Here is a 20,049-nt window from a genome sequence, read left to right as displayed (position 1 = left end):
TGGAGATCACCTCTACATCTAAAAAAGTCCAAACAGGGACTTGATCAAAGTTTTTGAGAGCATTGCCGGCGATATTCTTCAGCTTCTATATCCTTGATTCAGATGAACTGTTAAAGGATTGCTGAACAAAATATGATGCATGGCTGTGACGTAAACGCAGTACAATAAGGCCACACACTAATGGTTGAGGTACAGAGAAAAGAAGAACAAACGTGATTCAAAGCCACATTTTATGCCATGTTTTTCAGCCCTTTATAGTGGTAGTAAGACAAAATTTGGCACTATATAAACTGTCACATAAATAAATAAAAGTATGCTGAGTGCATAAGTGGTTCTGGAGAAGCTTTTGTTATGTGCTTGCAGATTTCATGACCAGGGCTGAGAAAACACCTGATGCGAAACTGATGTTGTTTGTCTGTGTACCAGTGAGTAAAAACATGTAGTCCACTATTTTTAATTGCATGTTTTTTATTTGATAGAGACAAGATTGCTTTTGAATCAAACCCAACTCTTTTTGAAAACTATGTGAATAATGAGCATAAAATCACAGCAAACTGACAAGTATTGTAGAGCAACAAAAGACGATATAGCAGTGTACGAGTAATTCGTTTAAAATGTGTATCTTATTTAGGTAAAGAAGCACAATTTAATAAATGTTCTTATTAAACATGATTATTACAATATATGTTTAAAATACAAGGCAGTCATAAAGGTTAAATTAAACAAGCAATTTGTTTTAGATGTAATCATTCGACAGTCATGTGCTTGCCATAAATGTCAATTAGTTAAGTGCAAGCAGTTCATTTAGTCCTAGTTTTTAAATGTTTCAAGTGTCTTTGGTTTCTGTTTTCCAGATCAGTGTTGCAGGACTACAAATACCTGAAGGCAAATGCAAAAAGGCCTGACTTTTACTTTCTGTTTGAAGACTAGCAGATGATGTTAATGATGTTAGATATTTTACTGGCAGCTCACTCAACCTGGTCCTCAGCCACACAGATGGCTTCTATGTTGTCCATTCTAAATGTATTATTATTATAAAGGTCCGGTTATCCCATTATGTGAAATGAAAATAATATTAGGTTTTGCTGCACCTTTCTCTCACTAAAATTGCAAACTTCCTTGAGTTTAATCAAATACATCATATGTTATGAAAGACAGTTATTATCAACTACTGGCTTTTTAATTCACTAACAACCAATGGCTTGAAGCAACTCTCCTTTTGCCCCTTTCTCTGTATGGATTGTAGTAGCTCTGTGAGAGAGTGACTCTGGCCGGAACTAAGTAGAGGACCAGACCAGCTACTCAAAACGAACACAGGAAAATTTGATATTTCTGCTGTCATCATAATTCAAGATTCAATTGAGTCCTAAGTCTCAAAGATAATTACCACAGCAATGTATATGGCTAAATCCTTTTTTTTTCTTTTAAAGAAAATAACATGCTTTTTTGTTTAGGCTTTCCCTATATTACAAGTATGAAATACTTTCACAAAAACAAACAATGAATAATTTTGCCAATCTAACAAACATAAACAGCTTTGGCAAGGGGAGAGCTGTCTTCCATTGGATCGATGCCCAACAACTTGCGAGTAGCAGAGTTCCAGTCTTTCCCCAGGTCTAGTCGGCCGCAGATCCCTGGATATTGTTGATCAGTGTTTCTTGCCCATTGTGTGGCCTTGGAGAGACGCCAATAATTGTCACTGGAGATCAACATTAAAAAAAAATTACTTTTCAGAAAACTACTTGGGTCCCAGTTCTCAATTCGTGAAGTAAATAAATGCTCAGGCTCCAAACTCTTGTTAAAAGGTCACTGCAGCACTTGCCACCTTCTGTAAAACACATACATATTTTCTATCCAATTAAGCCTGTTTTGGGATTTGTAAGCTAGTGATGCTTGTGTGCTGAACTGACAGAGTGATGCTCAGAACAGCAAGAACACCGTTCTGTGAGCTTTCCAACTGGCTAGTCGACGGTGTGGGCTTCATAATGCAGACTAGTCACTTAAAAAGCTCTCAGAATGTTCTACCCTGGTTAGTTCTAAATGAGTACTTGGTGTGAGTGACAAGCAGTGGTCCATCCACTTATTATTTCCCAGGTGGAGCAAACAAATGTTCAGGTGTACCTTTCTCGACTGTGTGTGCAACTGAGTAATGTAATGGTGTGCTACCAGGCCAACAAGGAAGGGGCGATCTACTTGCCAGTGAGCACACACTCATAGGATTTGTTGACAAATACTTCCTGAAGGAACATTGTCCTTGTTGTTAAATACACCCAGGTTCCTTTGTGGAACACAGGATAACCCTATATTTATGCCATCTCAATGAGGCAGGCCGAGACAATCATCTGTACATCCACATTTAAACTACGCAAATCAATGCATAAACAACAAATGTTATCCTTCCTCTTACACTCCCAGTCATAACAGATAGGCATACTAAAGACTAACCAGCAGAATTACAAATGCTTTCTAGAATAGCCCCACCCTCATCTTTAATAGATAAGGCATACCCAGCGTTTTGTGACTGGAGGGAGCAGTGTCATATTTTATGATGGTAAATCATCAAATTTCCCAGTATGGTTTGAAAAATACCACTGACCCTACAAGAGGACAAGCACAAGGGTCAAGTTCTGTTTTGGTTTCTCTACCAGATAGTATTGATCCATTTTCTACTACTAACACTTAACCATTCGTAAAGTATATGCAGTCCAAGGAATTCCCAGCTACCCCAGAAGTATTTTGATACGCTCCAGTCAGTAATCAGAGGTTCTGCTATTTGAAATCTGACCACCAAGAAACCAAGGTAATCAAGCAGCACAAATTACTTAATTTTGGTAATGCCTTATCTGGTAGAGACTATTTTGCTGCAGATTCTATACCCAGGTATCAGATTGGATCTGGAAACTTTTCAAGCAGTACCTCTGGGCGCCGGTAGGTGGCTTCGTTTGGCTGTGTGCTGGCATCGTTTGTGGTGCCTACAAAGGTGCCATCCCAGCGCATTGACATCAGTTATTTTTTGCGACCTTTCCAAAATAGAAGTACAAGTTACTTACCTTCGGTAACGATGTATCTGGTAGAGACGATTCTAGCCGCAGATTCCTTAACGTAGAATTATCCCCAGGCGTGAGACTGGACCCGGAAAATCTTTGCCACAACATCTCTGCGCGCCGGGGGTGATACCACGCGACCCCCGCCCTGACGTCGTCCGCAGACGTGACGTCAGCGAGGTCACATAAGTACTGCCCCGGCGCGCTGACGCATTTTTCTTTGGAGAACTTTTCCTCGCCACAACGCGTAGCCATCACAAACAAAACTGAGAGTATGGGAACAGTGTGCAAAAAAAATCAGTGAAACAAAAAAAGGGAAGAAGTGAATGGTGAGGAACAGCACCATGAGGGACAGTGCCAAGCACTGCGATACTGAAAGTCATGGAAAGGAAAGAGCAGAGCACCGCTCTGAGAAGCAACCCTGCAAAGCAAAGGCAATAACCTCCCTGGAGGCAGAAAAAACATGTTAAAAATGACGTGGCAGACGACAGAAAGGCTGCAACCACAATCTATAATAGTGAAGGGCAACAAAGCCGGAACAGAGGAGTAACGACAAAGCACCTCACGACAACACCTTCAAGGAGAGTCATATCCCCTGTAAAAAGCTAAGGGCTGAGGCACAGCCAAGAAACCCCAACCCAGAGGATTGCGTAGGAGAGTATGAATAGGCCCCACACTGGAAGAACCAGGGTGCAGGGATGCAAAAGTACACATGAACCTACCGTCCAATCACCAGTAAAGAAGGAGGGGGAACAATTAAACAGAACGAAGCACCCCGCCAGGGAGGAAGAGAAAGAGAGCACCCGCAGAAGACAAATGCCACCCGAAGGGAGGCGAGTGCAGAAGACCAAGCTGAAAGGTCCTCGCAGAACGGGGAGGAAGGGCAGGTCCTGAAGGAATCTGCGGCTAGAATCGTCTCTACCAGATACATCGTTACAGAAGGTAAGTAACTTGTACATCTGATAGAGACTACTAGCCGCAGATTCCTTAACGTAGAATAGATACCCTAGCCATACCCAGAGGGGAGGAGGGCCTGCGAGAGAACCTCCCCAGTAGGAAGAAACACAGCGCCCCAGCAGGTGATGTGCCAAAGGGACAAGAAGGGAGGCCCAGCCCCCAACAAGCAGAAGTAAGCAAGAACAAGGCGAAGGGAAGACTAGGAGACCCCAAGCACATTCAAGGCACAACGGCCACAAACACTCGTAGGGACAGACAGACGCAGAGGAGCACCCAGGAGGAAAAGACCGACCCCAACTCCAGGGAGAAGCGGTAGAACTGGAGGCAGGGCCTGCCATTGGAAAACACACAGCGACAGAGGCCAGTTGAACAAGCATCAGCCGCAAGGAAGCAGTCAAGGCAGGAACGGCCTCACAGCCATGATACGCAGGAATAAGAAAAAAGGCAAAGGTGCGCAAAACCCCAGCAGAACAAGAGGCAGGGGCACAAGGGAACACAATAACGGCCATGACGGTGGACCAGAACAAGCAGGCGTGCGCAGCCGGCAGCTGACAGTACCATGGAGCAGTGCACCCAGAACAAGCCAGGCGCAGGCCCAGGGCAGAGGCCAAGGAAATGCAGAACAATGCCCAAAGGAGGATCATTCAATAGACATACACCGACCCACGTAGAGAAGTGGGACCAGCCAGAAGAGAAAAAAGGGAAGACACGGAGGATGGACCCAAGCCGTCAACTAGAACACAGGAAAGCCTGGAGAAACCCAGCCCTCTTGGAACACCAGACAGAGGACCAGGCCGAAACGCTGGACAGGAAGGAGGAAATGCCGCAACACGCCATCGGAGACAGCAGGCAAGACTGGTCGAGCGATGTAGAGAACACTGAGAATTACATAACCTGGAGCAGCGCAAGCTGCGCCCGGACAAGACACAAGAGACAGCACCAGCGTCTCGTAACGTAACAGACTGGCCGTTGTGAAAGGTAGTTACCACCTTAGGGAGAAAGGAAGGACGAGTCCAGAGAACAACCTTGTCCGGGTGGACAGAGAGGAAAGGAGGCTTAGAAGAAAGAGCCTGGAGCTCACTCACCCGTCTGGCCGAGGTGATGGCAACCAGGAAAGCAGTCTTAAGAGTCAGAAGACGAAGAGGACAATTATGAAGTGGCTCAAAAGGAGCGCACATCAGATAGGTCAACACCAGGTTCAAATCCCACTGAGGCATTATGAAAGGGACAGGAGGAAACACATGAGTAACGCCTTTAAAGAATCTAGCAACAACAGGGGACATGAAAAGAGAAGGCTGATCAGGAAGCCGTAAGAAAGCAGAAACAGCTGAAAGATACCCCTTGAGGGTGCTCAGAGCAGAGCCCTGCTGGGCCAGGGAAAGAAGAAAGAGGAGAATTTCAGAAAGAGGGGTGGAGAGGGGATCCACAGCCTTTGCTGTGCACCATGCCATAAATTTCTTCCACCTGCAGGCGTATACCGTTTTAGTGGAGGGACGCCTGGCTGACAGAATGACATCACAGACTTCAGGAGGCAAGTCAAAGGGCATCAACTGTCGCCGCTCAATCTCCACGCATGGAGGTGGAGGCTGGACAGGTTCGGGTGGAGGACCGTCCCCTGCTGCTGCAACAGAAGGTCCTCCTGAAAAGGCAGTCGAATCGGGGGATCGATTGATAGACTGAGTAGCTCGGGATACCAGTATCTTCGTGCCCAATCCGGAGCCACAAGGATGACTTGGGCCCGGTCGCGCCTGATCTTCTTCAGCACTCTTGGCAGAAGTGGTATAGGCGGAAAGGCGTACAACAGACCGCAACTCCACTCGCGTCGAAAAGCTTCTCCGAGCAAGTGCCGCCTTGGAAATTCCAATGCGCAGAACCGATGACATTGCGCGTTCTCTTCGGTGGCGAATAGATCTAACCAAGGCTTTCCCCACTGCTGAAAGAGGCCTTGCGCCACGTCCGAGTTCAGACGCCATTCGTGATCCATCATGCACCGGCGGCGGAGTTCGACCGCTGTGGCGTTCAGAGAGCCCGCCAGGTGTTGAACCACCAGGGTTGCCCATATGTTCCAGCCATGTCCGGAGGCGCAGAGCCTCCTGACAAAGGGTTCACGACCCCATCCCACCCCACCCTGTTTGTTGCAATACCACATGGCGGTGGTATTGTCCGTAAATACTTGCACTACACTTCCCCAAACAGAGGGAAGGAATGCCTGCAGTGCAAGCCGGATCGCCCGCAGCTCCAATAGGTTGATATGGAGCCGGGACTCCGCCGGAGACCAGAGGCCTCTAAACTCTGCCTCTCCCATGTGGCCCCCCTATCCCAGGAGGGACGCATCCGTCACCACTACATGCTCCGGTTGGGGTAGGAAGAGGGATCTGCCACTGACCTAATCGCGGTCCGTGAGCCATCACTGCAACTGTCTTGCAGTGCCCTTCAAGATCCGGACGTGGTCGGACAGGTTGCCCCGATGTTGGGCCCACTGGAACTTCAGGTCCCACTGCAGAGCCCGCATCCGCCACCTGGCGTGATGTACCAGGAGGATGCAGGAGGCCATCAGCCCCAGCAACCGCAGCACCAACCTGACCGAGACTCGGGATAAAGGCTGTAAGATCGGAATCTGAGCCTGAATATCCTGAACCCGCTGTTCCTGAGTAAAGACCCAAAACTGCGCCGAGTCCAGAACCGCTCCGATGAAAAGGAGCTTCTGCGAGGGACTCAGATGCGACTTTGGCACGTTGATGGAGAACCCCAGCAAATGCAGGAGGTCGGTCGTAGTCTGGAGGTGGGAGACGACTGCCCGGGGGGAGCCTGCCTTCAACAACCAGTCGCCGAGATAGGGGAAGACTGGAACCCCTAATATGCGCAGATGAGCTGCGACCACCGCCATCATTTTCGTGAACACCTGAGTGGCACTGGTGAGGCCGAAGGGGAGCACGGTAAACTGATAGTGCTCGTGGCCTACCGTGAACCGCAGGTAACGCCCGTGGGCCGGCAGGACCGGGAAGGTGAAAATATGCATCCTGCAAGTAATAATAAAAGGGATCTTGTCATGCGCAAACATAGCCCAATGGGCGTCAAGGTGCCTAATTCCAAATCCAGCTCATAACAAAGCTCCTGCAGCTCAACCTGTGTAAGCTCTGGAAAAGCACCAAGTTTTTAGGGCCTTTTTAAACAGTGCTAAAGAAGGCAGGGTCTTCAACTCTATCGGCAAGTTGTTCCAAAGTTGTGGAGCAACAACTGAAAAGGCCCTGGCTCCCCATCTGGTGAGCTTAAAGCGAGGGACAACAAGTTGAAATAACCCCGAAGAGCGCAAACACCTTGAGGGGTGGTAACGAGTAATCAGAGAGCTGATAGCGCCTTTAGATTCATCCTCAAGTGCTCTATATGTCAAACACAGAATTTTAAAATAAATTCTGTGCTGAATAGGCAGCCAGTGAAGGTCTCTCCTCGCAGCAGTAGCAGAAGAAGCCCTGGAGAGATCCAGGACAAAACGTGCGGCAGCGTTCTGCACGATTTGCAGTCGATGTATAAGGCCCTTGTTGGATTCCATGTAAAGAGAGTTGCAATAGTCCAACCTGGAACCAACAAGGGCGACTGCAATCTGCTTGCGAGCTTGAAGTGACAAATAGCTGCGAATTCTATTGAGCGTCCTGATCACGCCCCAGCAGGTCGAAACAGTCCGATTCACCTGTAAGGACATCGAGAGTGAAGTGTCGAACATTACACCCAGATTTCTGGCAGATTGAGATGGAGTCGGGCAGATACCAAGAGAGGAGGGCCACCACTCACTCGACCAGATCTCTTGGTCCTTCCCAAAGATCAAAACCTCAGTCTTGTCGCCATTTAGCTTCAGGGAGTTGGTAACCATCCAGTCTGCAACATGTTGCATGCAGGACCTGAAGCTAAAGGCAGATGTTATGACAGAGGATTGAGTTAGCGAGACCATGATCTGGGTGTCATCGGCGTATGATACCACCTCCATCCCCTGCGATCTTACTAGCCTAGCAAGGGGGGCCACGTAGATGTTGAACAGGGTGGGACTTAGTGCCGACCCCTGTGGCACCCCACATTGCAGAGACTTTGCAGGGGAGAGGTGGTTGCCGAGCATCACTCTCTGTTCCCTATCAAGGAGAAAGGAATTAAGGAGACTCAGTGCCGACCCAGTGACACCTGCCTCCCTAAGCCGAGATGTTAAAATGGCAGGAGACAGAGTGTCAAATGCGGCTGTGAGGTCCAATAGCACAAGAACAGTAGTTTGTCCAGCATCAACCTTGCGTCGGATGTTATCGACTACAGAGGTGAGGGCAGATTCTGTGCTGTGGTGTTTTCGAAATCCATGCTGGGTGATGTCAAGATACTCCGAGGCTTCAAGAAAAGAGGATAAGTGGCGATTCAGGTGAGCTTCTAAAATTTTTGCAGGTGCAGGGAGCAGAGAAATAGGTCTAAAGTTTTTCAGGAGGCCAGGATCAAGTGAAGGCTTCTTAAGGAGCGGCTTCACAATGGCCTTCTTCCATATTGATGGAAAAGTGCCTTGAGCAATTGCCTTATTCATCACCTCAAGTAAGGGAGGGAGAAGGCTGTTCCTACACTCTTTTAACTTTTTGAGCGGCAATGGATCAAGAGGAGAGGACGATTTGATCTTATCCAAAAGAACATTCAGACCCTCCAGAGACATTGAAGGAAAGACAGAAAGGAGGCTGGGAGGGACTGAAGGGAGGCTGGGAAGGACTGACGGGAGATTTTCCGGCAAGGAAAGACGTTGTGCTTCCAAAGAAGTATGAATATCTAAGATCTTAGTATAGAAAAAGTCTGCAATATCGTCACAGAGACGCTGAGAGCTGACTACGGGGTCTGGAAGTTGGAGGGAGCACAACGAGTCAGCAATTTTAAAAAGCTCCCTAGAGGAGGTGAGTGAGCTGGTGAGGTTGGAGAAGTATTCCTGCTTCTCCATTATCACTTTCTGCTTATACTCCCGTAGAGCAGACTTGTGGGCCTCCCTATCCATGGGATCCCAAGATTTCCTCCATCTTCTCTCACTGCTTCTACAACCCTGTCGTAGCAAGTCCAATGCTACCATCCAGTCTCCAGGGTCTAGGGCAGCCAGAACCTGAGCTAAGGTGAGCATCTTGAACTTCTCCTTCCGGAGGAAGGCGTTGACGCTCCTGAGGTCCAAGATAGGGCATAGGCCCCCTTTGCCCTTCTTGGTAACCAGAGAGTAGTGGGAATAACAACCCCGACCTTCTTCTTGGCCAAGAGGGCCGTAACTTCCTCCTGCAGAAGTAACAAGTGATCCCCCGACATGCGGTGGTACTTGTAGGAGAGTAGGGTCTGCTTCCTATGGTCACCCCCACTTTTTGCTTTTGCTTTACTGGTTTTCGACTTAGATGTGGCTGTGGGCCTGCTAATCAGACCCACAGCCCAGCTGTTCTCTCTCTGAATTCATACTATGTACTTTGGGCACATAACCCAATTGGTAAGGATCACCTTCTGAGGCCCTGTACAAAGCACCTTAGGTGCCAGGGCATAGGTGTACCCTAGGCCTACCCGGGGATGCAGCATGTATTATGTCACCCCTGGCTGGCCTTCCATCATAACACAACTGGCTGATCACTCAGCTGGGGCAAGGTCGTGTAATCACCCCTTGCTTAGGTATAGTATCCCTATACCTACCTTATGTATAGACACATGGGTAACCTGTAAGCCACTCCTATGGCAGGCCTTAACAATCCTGGAGGCAGAGTGCTTGGTAACATGTGAGATGGTGCTCTAGCATGAGCTGAGCCTGTCTGCAGCTTTCGGAACCATGTCCTCATAGCTGTTCTATGATATCGCCTACCATATACTCTTAAAGTGCCTTATAATCCTCGCGGTTATGGTAACTATGGTTTGGCTTTATCAAAACATGTCGTGTAAGGTGTCTAACACGTTGGAATACTACCCCCACACCATTTCTGGCAGTGAGGATAGTATTACTCCCTTCTAGAGGGAGAAGACATGTTAAGGTCCTACTTACCCGGTTAAAGTTAACCAGAGCCCCAGCATCACAAAATGGATGCTGCTGCCGCGACACAGGTCTGACCTCCTGCTGCTGGGAGTCATCCCGGCAAGGGAGGCTTGGACCATAGGTTTCCTGCCTTGGGAGGTGCTAGCACCACTCCAGACAGGCCTTAGTGTATTGGGGCAGGGAGGGATGAAAGAAACGAGACACTGCCTGGGGCACACAAGGTGCTCCATGCATAGTCCAGTTCAAACCGGTGCTGGGGCACTCCAGCCCCAGTCCTGGCGCGAAACTGGACAAAGGGAAGGGGGTGTAACCACCCACCTCCCTGGTTCCACCCATAAGGAGGGACCTAGCAGGTAGTCCAGCCCCCCAGATTAGTATAAGAGTGGGAGCTGGGTCCTTAGGACTTTGGATTATCCTGAACTGAAACAAGACACGAAACTCTGGACCTTCGACATTCTACAAGAAGAAGACTGAAGAATCTCCCTTGTGGCCAAGGAGTGGCCACCCTGTGCAAACAGGCACCATCAAGAGACCTGCCGTTTGCTTTGCTCAAGTTCTACAAGGAACCGACTGCAGAGCCTGACCAGCGCCTTAACCTCCAGACTTCTCCGACCCTGATCCACATCCACAGCCGAGCTGAGATCTGTGGAGGCGACGAGAGACGTGGGACCGGCTACCTGGGAAAATTGACGAGTAACTTCCAGCGCAGCTTCTGAGGCATCCTCGAAGTTGTGCTCCGGGGATTGAGAAGCCCCAACCCCAAGCACCATCTGCACCGAAGATCAGCCCTCCACACTCCACGAGTTCTGTGTGGGGCCCTTCTGCATTTTCCTGCTTGCCGCGTCTGTCCGGTAACTGGCCCATTGGCTAGTAGCCTCTGTGACGACGAACCTTTAACTTTACACTGCTGGTTTGGCTCCTCCAGACTGGCTCCTGCTTCCCGGCTCCTGCTTCCCTGTAAAAGAGATGCACCCCAGACCTTCCTGGTCTGCACCAGAAGCGAACTTCAACTTCAGTGTGGGTTGCCTTTGCCAAGGCTTGTTGACTCCAATCGGGACGTCGACTCCGCCAGCAGCAAGATCCTTCGTGGGACAGCTCATACCCCAGTCCTGGTCATCTTCGACGTCGCCAGGTCCCCGTGGCTGCAGAGACAAGCTTAAGGACATCACCTGTAATCATCACGACATCGCCTGGTTCCTTCCTGGTTCCACCCGGTCACTGGCTAGTGACCCAGACTTTGTCCCTTCCACTTGCAGGTGTCCTTCCTTCAAGATCCAGCCTTGGGTCCCCAGGACATCTTCCTCCTGGTCGCCTGCCAGCATCTTTTCTTCAGGCCTCCATAGGATCCATCGACGACACCCGACACATCTTCACACCTATGCACCCGTCTCCCGTGGGTGAGGTAACACGAGTACTCCGGTGCTCCAGTGGAAATTGACTATCCAAGTGTCTAAGTCTTGAGTTGCTTCCTCCTAGTTACTCCGGAAGTGTCCTTATTCTTCCTATTTCTAAATAGTACATTCTCATTGACTTTAATGTAACCCGCGTGTGTGTTTCCACACTGCACACGCTTCCCGTGGGCCTCCCACTTCCTAACTATTGGTAGGGTAGTGTAGCCCCAGCGATTCCCTAGGCCCTAGGCCTACTCCCAAGTCGTGGTACTTATACCACCTTCTTAGTATATGGTTTGCGTGGCCCCTGGGCCTAACTGTATTTTGACTGTGTAACTTAATGTATGCTACTTAAGAGATTGTTGTACTTAGACCTCTGACCTCATAAAGAGTGCTGAGGGTATATGTTAAAATAAATACATTCTACTTTTATATATATCTGGTGTGGTGTCCTTTCATTTGGTATTCAAGGGGTTGTAATGGTATAACAGCTGGCTTCACATGCCATACAGAGTTTAGCCTAAGACTGCTCTTGTCCATGCTTCCACTAGGATATCTGGTCTATAAGGTTGACTTAACAACCAATCACCAAAAGGGTTGTTTGGACTGATATAAGGTGTACACTAGAACTAGTGACATCATACATCAGGCCAACTTCTCACAGTACTGCGGTGGCATGGCTGGAGGGGTCGCCTTGAAGGGGAGGAAGTAGCCCCTTCGGACGTTTGCAGCACCCACCTGTCCGACGTGATGGTACGCCAGTGGAGCAGGTAATGGCGAACCCTGCCTCCCACTGGCGTTGAATGGGCCTGAAAGGTCAGACTAGGAAGGCTTTGAGGCAGATGCTGCTGGAGCAGAGGTGGGCTGACCGGCTCTCTGTCCCCCTGCTCCGCCTCGGCGGAATCCACGTCCGCGACCGCGTTGAGACTCGTTCTGCGGCCTGTGGCTAGACGGACGTGTGGGGGCGCCCCTTCTTTGTCCACGAAAGGGGCAAAAAGCGGAAGTTTGCGGGTGCGGGGCCGAGAGGCCCAAGGACTTGGCCGTAGCCCTGGAGTCCTTAAAGCGCTCCAGCGCACTGTCTGCTTTGTCACCAAAAAGGCAACGGCCGCTCCGATGCCGGACCCGGCCCGGGACTGAACCTGGGGATGACGTCATCCGAAGAAAGTGCCGGGGGCGGCACCGAAGGGGTCGGCGCCGGCGGAGGGGTCGTAAGGTCAACCGGCGTCGACCGGGATCCAGGCCTGGATCCCATGGGTGCCTGCGGCGTCGGTACCGAAGTCGACGATGGTGCCGGGGCCAGAGCCGCCGGTTCGCTAGGCCTCCCAGTCAGACCTGCAGGGCCCGAAGGCACGCCGGCAGGCCTCGACGGCGAAGTGAGACTCCTAATGGCCACGAGGAAGTCTCGGATCTCCGCCGGAGTCGGATTAGGCCCAGGGACCGGAGGGTATGGGGCCAGATGCGGCCCCGTCGAAGCCGCAAGGGTGGTGACCCCCGAACCCTCAGCTGAGTCGCGCGACCAGCGAGGGGAGTCAGAAGAGTGATGTCGTCTATTCGACGACTTCTTACTGTGCCTCGACTTACCGGAATGCGAGGACTTCGATCCCGACGAGTGGTGATGGGTGCAGCTCTGCGACCGGTCCCTTGACCTCCTCCTTGACCGGGACCTTGAGCGGCGCAGAGCCGACTGCCGGATCTCGAGCAGCTTGCGGGGCCGCTCCAGCCTAGCCTTCGAGGTCAAGGCTCGGCAGTCGAGGCACACCTCGGCATCATGGTCGGCCCCAAGGCAGTAGAGACACCGACGGTGGTGATCCGTGACCGACATCAGGCGATGACAGGCATCGCACGGCTGGAAACCAGGCATCCCTACCGGCACCAGGAGTCGAGATAGACTCAAAAGAGGAACCAAAAAAGTTTAAAAAGTTTAGTAAAAAAGTGACTAAAGGGTATGCTCTTTCCGGATCTGCGCTTACTGGCGCGGAAAAAAGAAGAACTGACGTCAGCGCGCGAGGGTGGCGTCTAAGTACTCCGACGACGTCATCCCGGCGATCACAACACCAACGACGGATGCGGAGCCGCAGACAACGCCTAACGACGCACAAGGGTATTGCTGACTAAAAATCTTTCCGGAGCCAGCCTGACGTCTGGGGATATTCTACGGTTAGGAATCTAACTAACGTGTTTCTTTCAGATATCCACCCTATTTACAAAAGTGGGAAGAGAAACAACCCCAGTAATTATCGAATGATAGCCCTCCTTGACATGGAGTCTAAATACTACGCCAGTATTCTATTGGAAGATCTCCTGACCTGGGCAAACGAAACAAAGCGCCTCCCATTCAATCAAACAGGTTTCGTGGCCAAATCCGGAACAACCAACCTACTGACATTATCTGTTCTAATAGAGAAAGCTACTGTCCAACAAACTCATCTGCACTGTTGCATTGTGAACTTCAAAGCAGCCTTCGACCACGTGCCCCGGGAACTATTGTGGCAAAAACTAAAAGGTTGGGGAGTTCCTCAATCCTTGCTACTAGCAATAGTTCAACTCCACTCTAAAACGTGGATAAGAATCAAGCTGGGTGAAGGCTCCCACGTTTCCAGGAAGATTGAGACCAGTAGTGGAGTAAAACAAGGTTGTGTGCTGGCTCCACTCCTTTTTAACCTGTTCATATTGGACCTTTCGCCAAACCTTGACAGCGTCAATTGTCATCCCCCTCAATTAGATGGAGTACAAATTAGCAACCTCCTATACGCCGACGACTTGGTGCTGCTCAGCCACACAAAGGTGGGCTTACAGAGGCTACTTGATGAACTGCTCCCCTACACTGAAAACAACCTCTTAGAGCTAAATCTATCAAAAACAAAAACAATCACCTTTGGGAAACCCAAGAAGTCGCGCGGAGGGTGGCATTTCAACAACGTAAAAATTGACTCAACACCTCACTATAAGTATTTGGGAATATTTTTAGACTCCAGAAGCTCATTTGCTAAGCAAAAAGAAGCACTGAGGACCAAAGCTCTGGCTTTAGAGGCAGCAGCAACAAAACTGTCAAAAAAACTATTAGGTCCCAGCTTTATCCCACTGTTAAAAGTGATGAAGGCAAAAACATCTAATTCTTTGACGTACGGCCAAGAGATCATGAAGGGAACCACAAACATTCTTCTAAATAAACTGACAACTAAAATCTTTAAACGTGCATTCCATCTTCCAAATTCAGCATCACCGGCACAAGTCCGCCTGGAATTTGGCTTACATGACCACCACTGCGTAGAGGCTGGGGCATTTATAAAGTTTTGCAACAGACTGCGTCAAGCCTGGCAAGACTCACTGGAGGCTAGACTCTGGCAAGAAATTCAGAAAAGTCATGCCACCCATAAATATCGGCTCCTCTTGGAGCACAGCTTACAATTATTTGGTATCAAGGATTTTTGGGGAACAAACCCCCTCCAGTCTGCATTAAAGCTAGTTATTAAGAAGAGCGCCAGGTTGTGGTCCTTTCAGTCAGACAGGGCAATACTGTATAAAGGAAACACGCCTGGGCAGTAATCAATAACTTTAACCCAGGAGTAGAATCCCTTCATCTATCAAGCACCACAGTACTTTACCTGAAACAAAAGTTCCTGGCGCTGAGGTTGGGTGAATGGCCTTTCCTGAAAAATCTTCCAGATTGGCGCCGGAAAGACAGCCACACCCAATGCAGGCTGTGCGGTTACTACCCCAAGGGGTTGGAACACATAGTCTGTATATGCCCTACAATGCTCACTTTTAGACACTCATTATTGCGAGAAGAATGGATAAGACTTGGAATTCGATCTTGCCGCCAAGCTATAATAGCAGCTTTCAACCCGAATAATACAAAGCTGAATATCGGGCTAACAAAATTTGTAACTAAAGCACTAAGCCAGTTGGAAGTTATCGGGGCTGCCAACCCTGTCCCATTAGAGCGGAGGGAAACTCCATCATTGGACACACCAACGCCTTGTCGGCTATTAACAAACTGTTGATTCAAACCTGGCCCAAGAGACTTTTAACAGCAGTTAAGAAGCCAATTAGAGTTTTAACTAAAATGTTATTTCAACAATTTTAAGAAATGTATCTATTTTATGAACACGATGTGTGCTTTTATATTGTAAGGTTTTAATTTATCAACAATAAAGTTTTATACAAGGGCCAGATCCATGCCAGATTTTTAAGATAGCTACATTTATCTAAATGGAGATGTGCTAAAAATTTGGCACGGATCTGGCCCTCCAAGACAGACTTTGGAGAACCCTGGATTAGATCAAAAAGTACTGTATGGCTGAATGGGAAAAGTGTCAGTCAAGACGAAACTGACTGTCCAGTCAGTAGTCCTTAGTAAATGTGTGCAGAGATGCCCACATTGCAGCCTGACAGATGTCCAGGGCAAGGTCTCTGCGAGCTAATGCAGTGGTTGCAGCTTTGGCTCAGGTGGAATCAGTCCACAAGCCTTCAGTAGGTTGCTACTTGGCCAGTGCATAGCAGATGTTAATGCAGAGCACAATCCATTGTGAGATGGTCAATTTCTGCAGGGTCTTTCTTTTCTTCGCACCGTCATACCCAATGAAGAATTGATCATCCACCCGGAACTCTCTGCTATGATCAATGTAGAATGACAATGCTCTTTTTGGGTCAAGGTGGTGGAGTTTCCCCTAATCTTTGGAACGGTGAGGTGGGAGCAAAGAAGGTAGGCATGTTGATGGTCTTATCACCACTTTTGGGAGAGAGTAGGCACAAGTTGTCAACACCAGGTCGTCTGGGTAGAATGTTGTGTTAGGAGGGTGCATAGAAAGTGCTTGCAGTTCACTAACCCTCCTGGACGATGTACTGGTTACCAGAAAAGCTGTACTGATTGTCAATAAACAAACATGGCAATTGCTTGAAGGGCACATATATGAGGAAAGTGAGAACCAGGTCCAGGTCTCAATGGGGCATAATGAAAGGTCTTGGATGGAACGTATTGGAGTCCTTCTAGAAAATGAGTCACAACAGGTGACTTTAACAGAGGGGTTGATCCAGCAACTGCAACAGAGCCGATATGGCGGAGGGATATCAGTACCCAGAGCAAAGGCCTGCTGGACCAATGAAAGAACACTAACAAAACCTGTGACAAGGGTGCAGAAAGTGAATCATCAACTTTGAAATCACTCCAAGCCATAAATTCGTCCCAACAGCAGGCATATACTGTGTAGGAAAGTAGGATCTTTCTGGCATAAATACCCCCACTTTTTGCCTGATTTCAGTGTTTTGACTATAGTTCACTGGGATCCTGCTAACCACGACCCCAGTGACTGTGCTTTCTCCTCTAAATTTACTGGTAAGTACCTTGTACACCTCACAATTGGCATACTGGGGAACCATTATAAGCCCCTAGTATATAGTCCTGAGGTACCCAGGGCATTGGTACACCAGGGTTCTTCTATGGGCTGCAGCATGTATTGTGCTACCCATCGGAGCCCATGCAAACTGTGTCTGCAGAGCTGCCATTGCAGTCTGCCTGATGGGGTGCATGCACCCTTCACTTCCTATATAAGGTTTCCCTTATATCCCGGTCACTGCACTTAAAACCTATAAATCACCCCTACGGTAGGCCCTTCAGTCCAAGGGCAGGGTGCATGGTTCTAAGTGTGGGGGTTTCCTTTCGCAAGCAGAGGTACCCCTACCAACCCAGGACTCCCTTTCTGGGCTTTGTAAGTGTGGGACACCCATAATATGGTATGTAGCGGGCACTGACAATTCAAGATGTCTAACTCCATAATGGCTGCCCCGGAGCTGGTCATGTTTGGTATCAAATATGTTGGAATCATGCAATTACATCGAATCCAGTGTTATTTGCATGATACCATGTACTGGGGGGCTCCTTAGAGAACCCCCAATACCTACCTGTGTAAACTTACAGGATATGACTGCCAGCTGGCGCAGCTGCCGACACTAGACAGTGTTCTACCACCCCTGCTGATGTGCTTCACTTGGGATGGGGAAGCAGAATAAAGCAATTCCTGCAAAGGAGAGGTGTGAAAACCTCTGCTTTAGAATTAGGTATGGTGGGGTCGCTTCCGAGTGCCATCAGGCTGCATTGAAGGACACATTTGGTGTCCTCCATGCATAAACTAGTGTTGACCAGGTCAGGAGCCATCGGGTCCCCCTCTGGCACGAAACTACACAAAAGACAGGGGAGTGACCACCCCCCCTGTCCAGATCCTCCCTAGTGAGGTGATTCAGAGCTCCTTCAGGTGGCCACTTGATTCTACCATGTTGAATCTTGGCCCCTGGGAGCATCTGACTGGCAAGGACATCTGAGTACCGTCCCTGACCCCCTCTGATAGGTGGGTCACCAGAGAAGAGGCCCTTCCCCTTTTTGGGGTTACTTAAGGGCTCCCCTGAGGGTGGGTCCTTAGATTTGCTCCAACAACATCTTCTGGAACCGACTGCTTGTCACTGAAGATCATTCAAATACTCTTCTGCTGGTGGACACAGGAACTCTGTTTTTCTTTAAGCCAGGACCCACAACAAGACTGCTCCCCGTAGGAGAGAGTCCTACAGCAACTTTGTCACTGTGCTTCTCCAAAGACCTGCAACTCCGTGGCCTCACATCCTCCCAGTCACCAAGGACTCCTAGCCTGAAGGAATCTCCCTTCAAGTGAAGGAGTCACTTCCCTGTATTGACAGCAGGCACCTTGATGTCGACGACCGATGTGCTGATCCTGTTGCCCCACGGACATCGCCCAGCTCTGCAACACAGGTGGTGGTTTGTTAGATCTCCAGAGGCCTGACCAGTCTTCCCTGCAAGTTGGGACACTGTAATCCCTCGAGAAACAACGGTGACGCCTCCCTGTGCACCGCGTCTGTTTGACGTTGCCAAGGTTTGTTGGCTCTCTGCATGGAATATCTTCAAGCTCCAAGCAGCCCCTTCCTTCAACACTCCACAGCTCCAAGCACGTCATCCTGCCTGCATCTCTTGCCTCGTAGAACTTCTTCTCCTGTGTGCTGCCGGGGCTTCCTTGCGACCTCCTGTACCTGCTGCCAGAGGATCCTTGAGGGTGCTTCCCTGATTCCTTCTGGCTCTCTATCGTGCTGAGGGCCGGTACTGACTTACCCTTTCTGGGTTAGTCTCTCAGACCTTGCTGGTCTGCATCCCTGCACCTGTACCCGCAAACAATTGTTTGTGTCTGCCAAGGCTTGTTGGTCCTGCTGGCCATGGACTGTCCTGCACTTGTCGACTGGCGTGAGATAGCTTGTGAGATGCTCCTGGTCTTCTAAAATGTGGTCTGGTCTTCACAACTGCTGTTTTCTTCTCACCGCACAAACACCTTCAACCAGGGCTGGTATTGTGCTTCTGTGCCTCCTGGTCACTTCCGGGAGGTTTGGATTCTGTCCCCTCTCCTTTCAGGTTCTTCTCATCTGGATTGGTCAACGAGACGCTGTTGCTGCAGAACTTCCATGACCCTCTATTGTCTACGGAGGACTCCAACATCACTTCACCCCTATGCATGTGGGCTCCCTGGTGCAGGTATCCGTCCCTTTCAAGGGTGGAGTAACTCTCCAACCTTCCTTCCTCTAAGGGGTTCCTTCGGGGTCCTTCCATAAGGGTCTTAGTACTCTAAAATCCAACCCATGACTTGCCTATGTTGTCCTATGAGCATCTAACCCAGTGTAACCATTCTGCACCCGGGTGTCTTGGGGTCCTTGGCTACTCACCTTGGGTGGTTCCTTGCTTACTCTAGGGTCCTCCAACTTTGGGCACTTGTCCCGTTTTTGTACCTATTCTGCATTCCACTCTTTTAGTATATGGTTTTTCCCCCAGGGTGTGTTTTTCTATGCTATATACCTGTTTTCTAAGAATGCCTTGTGTGTAATTGATAGCTCCGGGTAGGAGGTATTCCAAGTTAGTGCCTAGTGTGTAGTAATAAATATAAAGTATTTTCTACTCACCTGGTGTGGTTCTTTCATGTGTGAAAAGCTTACTAAACGATTAAAGCGGTACATGCAACTGCTTTACACCCTCCTGGATAAGTCTTAGCTGCTCTTCACAGCTACTCCTTGAGAGCTTTGGTTATCAGGGACCTAAACACTATCACTAAGGGTTGCCTGGACTCAGTGCACTGTGTCTCACCATAGGCAGACACTATATACGGAACCAGCCTCCTACAATCAAGACCTTCGAGAGCTACAGTAGGGACCACTCACTCAAAGCTTTCGGAGCCATGACCCAGCAGTCGGAGTACAACTTCAAGTCGTGGTTGCGGTCCAGGCACCAGAAGCAAACCAGATGTGGGTCCATCACCGACATGGCGTGGTGACAAGAGCTGCACGGTTTGAAACCAGAAATGTTCTTAGACATGATGGAAAAAGCTACACACCAAAAAAAGGGGTTTACAAAATGTCGAAAAAAAGCCTGTCAAAGTGACAGAGGATAGCTCTCTTCACAGAACTGCACTGGCTGGCGCAGAAAGAAAATAACTGAAGTCCAGTCGCCGAAGTGGTGCCTATGTAGGTGATGCAGGCGTCACTACTGCGCCAGCGGTGTCACACGGAGCTGAGCAATGCCACCTACCGGCGTGCAAGAGTATTGCTCGAAGAAAATTTTCATGATCCACTCTGACGCCTGGGAAATTTATAGGTATGGTATCTGCAG

The 20,049-nt window shown here is 49.2% G+C and overlaps 1 protein-coding gene across 8 annotated transcripts in view; it reads right to left on the bottom strand.

Annotated features, from left to right (window-relative positions):
* Positions 1 to 450: 450 nt before the first annotated feature.
* PARP4 (poly(ADP-ribose) polymerase family member 4) overlaps positions 451 to 20,049 on the bottom strand; it is a 2,159,601-nt gene continuing 2,140,002 nt past the window's right edge. For all 8 annotated transcript variants that reach the window (XM_085621544.1, XM_085621545.1, XM_085621546.1 and 5 more), the window contains one exon: positions 451 to 1,699. In XM_085621544.1, coding sequence (XP_085477670.1) covers positions 1,519 to 1,699 — 181 coding nt within the window. In that variant the 3' untranslated portion in view covers positions 451 to 1,518. The remainder of the gene's footprint in view (positions 1,700 to 20,049) is intronic.

Source organism: Triturus cristatus, chromosome 8, assembly GCF_964204655.1.
Source record: "Triturus cristatus chromosome 8, aTriCri1.1, whole genome shotgun sequence".
Taxonomy (NCBI): domain Eukaryota; kingdom Metazoa; phylum Chordata; class Amphibia; order Caudata; family Salamandridae; genus Triturus; species Triturus cristatus.
This window is presented reverse-complemented; position numbering and strand designations above follow the sequence as displayed.